The sequence below is a fragment of the Protomyctophum bolini genome (assembly GCF_963924005.1).
Source record: "Protomyctophum bolini genome assembly, chromosome: 10".
Classification (NCBI taxonomy): Eukaryota; Metazoa; Chordata; class Actinopteri; order Myctophiformes; family Myctophidae; genus Protomyctophum; species Protomyctophum bolini.
In genome coordinates, this window is record NC_137871.1 from 23,199,682 (window position 1) to 23,205,686 (window position 6,005).

General features: G+C 47.3%; 1 protein-coding gene across 1 annotated transcript in view; it reads right to left on the reverse strand.

Annotated features, from left to right (window-relative positions):
* The window catches only part of LOC308322226 (26S proteasome non-ATPase regulatory subunit 6-like), a gene marked incomplete at both ends in the record, with an annotated part of 15,320 nt that extends 11,851 nt beyond the window's left edge, over window positions 1-3,469 (reverse strand). The window contains one exon of the mRNA XM_080773420.1: window positions 2,301-3,469. Within this exon, the coding sequence (XP_080629546.1) occupies window positions 2,301-3,469 (1,169 nt within the window). The remainder of the gene's footprint in view (window positions 1-2,300) is intronic.
* Window positions 3,470-6,005: the final 2,536 nt, after the last annotated feature.

Below are 6,005 nucleotides of genomic sequence, written 5' to 3' on the forward strand. Positions count from 1 at the left end.
TGAGTGTATTTTTGCGTAACACAAACATTGATGATGAAGGTGAGGACGCAAATTGTGATTCGCCGGAATAAGATGTTGTATGAGACTGCGCTTGATATGACGCAGACATGCAATGTCAGCGAGTAGGCTACAAAATGTGAAATATATCCATGCATCATGTAAGCAAAACTAGATTTTAGGACGCAGACACGCAATTTCAGCGAGTAGGCCTACTAAATGTAAAATATATAAAAATGTAATCAAAACTATAGATTTGAGGTCTCAGATAGAAATTGATTGTTAACATTTATCCTATTAAAAAGGGAGGGGGGGGGGGGGGGCTGCGAGCGGGACAAGGCGCGAGGCCCGGTGCGACAGCACCGTCGGCACTACCTAAAAAGTGGCCCTGCTCGTGACAATCATGTTGCTGTCCCTTCCAAGTATGTAGGCTACAGCTTGGTGTCCACAGCAACAGCACGATAGAATGTTATGTTGAGATGAATGGTCCAGTCTGAGCCTATGGCTCTGGGTCCAGTGAAACATTCCACACGCCTGCAGCACTTTGGATTAGCGAGGATCAATTGAGTCTTGTTCTGTAACAGAATGCCGTTCTTTTGAACATGCACACACCTATAGTGTTTGGGGTCATTGAGGGGGCAGAAAACAGCACTTGAGTGCTGGCCATGCAGTCCTGGAGTGTGACAAGCTGGAGTTTGAAATACATTGTTTTCAACGAGGGCGGCGCAGATATCAGCAATTTTAAGCATGTGTGGAACATGCAACATTTAAAGTATCGCACAGTAACAACTAAAGTGTCTGTAATGTTTATGTTGTAACTATCCTTCAATGGCTCTGTGTAGAAGGACACAAATCTCATGGAAAGTTTAGGCAATCAGTGAAGCCCATTATGGTAGCTTGAGAGTTAACCGTGTCAGTACTATAATGTAATATGATGTCATATTGATGACATCAGAGATCTCCATATAGCATATTGGGATTTGTGGATTCATAGCATTTCATTCCGTGGATCATACACGCATGCGTGACGGTACACACATAGATTTGCAATATATATCAGCGGTTCTCAAACTATTCCCCCTGGCCACAGACTTCCATCTGAAAATAGTCTGTGCCATAGACCCCATACAATATTTGAAACATTAAAAAAATATTCCAGATTTCTTCCCCCCCTTTTCTTCTATGAGCTCACATTGTTGGTGTTGGGAGCTTGTAGATTGAATAGGCAATTTTAAATACTGATGTGTATAGGAGTTAGTGTTTAAACTGATTTCGAAGTTATGTTAACTAATTTGCTGGAGGTTCCCAGACCTCACTTTGAGAACCGTATATAACCAGGCCAATTACCTGTACCATTGGGAACGCATGCCCTTCTAGTTATGCAGTATACCTGTTTCCAGTGTGTCTTTACGGACATATTTGGAGATTGCCGATGTCATCAAAATGTGCCCAACAAAATGTCAGTTGTATCAGCGGTCCTGGAAAATCTATGCTCCTAGCTTATCGCATTTTAAGCCATCAACGACGCCATCTTGAAAATGATGCCTTTCCAGCATTTAGATTATCTTAAACTTTTAGTAGCCTACAGTATGTTATTTAGCATAATCCAATATAGTAACATAATCCATTGACAACGAGGGCGGCACCCCAATTCTTTGGGGTTTCAACCATACTGACCAATCTAATATTGGATGAATTGAATTCCCTCCTAGTTTATAGGCATTTTACGCTCCTGGCAGCCATCGTGGACACCATCTTAAAAATCATGCCTTTCCAGAAGGCTTAAATTCAGGTGGGTGGTGCTAAGGTGAAAACCAGGCATACTTAATGAACTGGTGGGCGTGGCCACATAAAAAAATTACAATTTTAACACTCTCTCTATGTACACTTTTTGGAAAATAAAAATCTTCCTCCTAGTATAATTATAGTAGCCTACCTGATGATCATGTTCTTTTTTTGGGGGGTGTGGATCCCAGCACTCCACCTTTAATAGATGCATAAATGCAATTCCATCCTCAACTTTTGAGCATGGGTTATATGACACTTTGTATATAACGGGTGTCCCCCCTGGCACACCCACTAGGGGATGCTCAGCCAATCACAGCCGATAATGGCACACCTTCCAGCCAATCACAACGGCCAATCACAGCGTCAATTTCAGTGCCATTCATGGTCAAGTTTCCATCTAATCACAGTGCCAATTTCCATCCTCAAATTTGGCGCACTTTATTAGTTATAAGACTTTTACTTTGTAGGTGGTCCTCTCACCATGGCGATGACTCGTCGAGGACCGCCTCTCTCACAGGTTGATGACTCGTGACAGCTTCTGGACCCTGTTGAGGAACACATCTCCCTTCCGGATGCTCTCGTCGTACTGCCAGCTCTTGCTGTCGGGCCTGTTGGTCTCCACGATGCCGTTGACCTTGTCGATTTTGCAGTGGAGCCGCCCGGCAGCGATGAAGCGCGACAGCTCCCGGTCCACGAAGTCGGCGCCAACCCCAAAGGCCTCGGCCATGTAGCCGAGCGTCAGCGAGCGGTACGACTCCAGCAGCTGGCCGTACGCCCGGATGCGCATCTCGCGCGCGTAGAAGCGGTAGTGTGGCGCAAACAGCCAGTCACGCCGCATCTCCTGCTCCACACGTGCCAACGACCGGAAGAAGGTGGTGTAGTCGCGCTCGTAGAGCGAGAATAGAAACTGGCGAACCTCGGGCAGGCCGTGGAGCACCTCGAGGATCTCGGCACCCTTGACGACCTTCTCGCGAAGCTCGGGCCTCCGCAGGGCCATCATGCACACGTAGACGGTGTAGGTGACGAAAGTCTTGTAGTCCATGAGCTCGCAGGACGTGAAGGTGGAGACGGTATCGAGGAAGAGCTCGGCCGCCTGCCGGAAGTCACGCACGGCCACACAGTACAGGCCCCGGTAGACCTTCAGGCGGTTGCGGCGGTCCCAGTCGCCACCCTCCTCCATGAGGGAGCGTGCCTCGTCGGAGCTGCGTGTGATCAGCTCTCCGTCCATGTGGAAGAGGCCGATCCGCAGCAGGTAGAAGAGAACGTCCAGCCGGTGGCCCAGCGACACCGTCTTGTCGTACGCGCTGCGGAAGGCAGCCACGGCGGCCTGCTTGTCGCCGATGCGCGTCAGGTGCTCGGCGCGTGCCATCATGGCGTCACGGATTTCGCTCTCGCCGAGGTTCCTCTCGGCGTCCTCCAGGACACCGTCCAGGCGCTGCAGTTCGTCGTAGTTGGCTGCTTTCATGTTGGCCAGCAGCTCGCCGTCCGGCTGCCACTTCAGCTCCCGGCACAGGGCCTCGTAGAACGGCGCCATGTTGTTGGTGCGGACGGCGGCCATGAGCTCCGTCTCCACCTCGCCGCCTTGTTGCTGTCCATCCGCCGTGGTCAGCAGGAACTTCAGCTGGGCTATCCTAAGATCTGGGTTCTTGGGTAGACCCTCTTCCTCCAGATTCTCCAAGGGCATGACCGATCAGTATACGGAGCACAGAGATACCTTTAATATATCTAACCGTTATATAAGAGTATACAAAGCGTGCAGCGATAACTGTCTTAACAGTAGTTCTTTAGATTGAGCAACACTAACAACTTCTCCGGGGTTGTAACTGAGAGCCTTGGATACTTAGCTGCTATATATCCAATACAGCCCCGTGGTGACGTAGGAATGACATCGCTGTGATGTCATTGCAGTGTCAGGAACACGTTTCATCGTGGAGAGACATCAGAATCGTTTTAATCGTCCTTATATAGCATAGAGACATAATCCAGTGAAAAATCTCTTCTATCAATTATTTGGGGGTCTCAACCATACTGACCTATCTAATATTGCAAACCGACCACCAGGGGGTGAGCCCAACTCATTTGTAATGTTTCTTGAAAACCGTATGCCTATTGTCACCAAGTGGACAATTTGTATGCATTACCTCCCAGCTACTGCCCGCTCATTTTTAATTCCAATTGTCGCATCATAAAGTACAGTACTTCAGTAAATGTACTTACTGTAGTTACTTTACACCACAGGACAGGAGAAAGAGAGAGAAACAGAGGTAGTGTGGGAGAGACTGACAGAGAGGAGCTGTAACCAGCCAGTTGTTTATGACACGGGCAAAGAGCTGTCTCTAAATGGTACATTTACACATTAATCCAAGCTGATTCCCCCTAATGATCTGAGGAGCACACGCCTCAGCGGCATCAAAACACATCAAATCTTCCTTCGCTTTTGCCCCAAATCTGCCCTTTTTTCCCCTACGCTGTGTTGCACAGCATGCACAGCGCGCTCCTCTGGCACTTTCTTTCCCGAGGCCCGATTCAATTAATGTGGCTGTGAGTTAAGTGGGCCCTCCGGGGTTAAGGCCTGTCACGTCAGATGGATCTGTTTGCTTGGAGGAATGGGAGGATCCCACAGTTGAGTAATCCTGCGGAGGCCAAAGGGACTCATCTGATCGAGTGTCAGGTCCTGGGCTTCCCTTCACAAGCCCACAGCTCAGAGGAATTCAACTATAGGATCCTACAAGGCCCTTATGAATATGAACCGAGAACCTGTGTGTGTGTGTGTGTGTGTGTGTGTGTGTGTGTGTGTGTGTGTGTGTGTGTGTGTGTGTGCGCGCGCGCGCACACAACACTGGCAGTGGCGGACAAAATAATTAACTAATACCTGTTAATGTGTTATGATAATCTGAAAAATGCTGTTTCATCTGGCTTCTAAAGCTTCAGCACAACATGCTCTGGAACTCCGCGATGGAGAGTTTGAACGGCTTCAGACAGATAATGAATGCATATTCAGCCCACTGTTCCATAAAGATCAACTGTAGCAAAAGCATAACAGTGGGTGGTGGACAGGCTGGTTCCTCGCTTCTTTGACTGTACGCTTATTTATTTATTTACAGCAGTTATACAAGCTGCCTCATTTGTAGAATACAGCGCAATAGCTGGCTCTGGCATTTTGGTGTTATCAGTGGGCGCCAGGCTAATTGACGAGGGCACGGCAGTCAGTTCTCCCAGAGATGACTTGTGCATGAACTCCCGTCATGACATGCCAATCTCTGTTTCTCTTCTTTCAAAACAATGCCGACGGCAGGCCTCCCCAATGAAAAGGCTGTCATACTGCTATAGTCAAGACGCTAACAACATATCAAGGAGCTATAGACGTCTTGCCGTTCTGCACAGCATAGCCCATGATGCAGCCATATCAAGGAGGAGAAAACAATGTTGTTTCATACCTGCCTTATACTATAATTATGTACTTTGTGTTCACAGCAATTTCTAGATTATTGTTTCTGACATGCATGGGACCCCAAATGGAAACAAGACCGCAAGGTCTTTCTTCGGTGTAATACTTTTTGTGGACATTACTATAGGCTCCAAATATAAACTAAATTTAATTTTGCAAGCATGTACTGTGCATTAACGTTGGCAGCTACAAAGGGTGCATGTGAAGTTAGGTGTTAATTAAAAAGCCAGATTAGGTTTTGATGTTACAAACCTATACTGTGTGTGTGTGTGTGTGTGTGTGTGTGTGTGTGTGTGTGTGTGTGTGTGTGTGTGTGTGTGTGTGTGTGTGTGTGTGTGTGTGTGTGTGTGGTGCGTGTGTGCTGCCCGAGGCGCACTCACTGCTGCTTCGGACACACCCACACACATGTCCGCACCTGTACAACTCTTTCCACGCTGTTGCTTTGTTGCTGTGGGGTTGCTTACTGTAGTAAGTAGAGTGTGAGAGACAATGACCTGTGAAACACTGAGTGTGTGAAAGAATGAAGAGAAAGAAAGAGAGAGAGAGACAGTGAAGAACAAATATTACTGGCATTACAATTAGTTGTTTATACCCGTAGAATCGGGAAGCCAGTTATCTGGTACATGAAAGTGTGTTTGTTTCATGTCCTTTAAGTGCTACAGTGTTTTAGTGTTGAAGAATCTCATTGACATGCAACAATGTCATGTTCTTTACAGGCCAGAAATGCCAAAGAGCTCAATGCCTATCCTGGTGTCATAGCTGACCTTTTCCA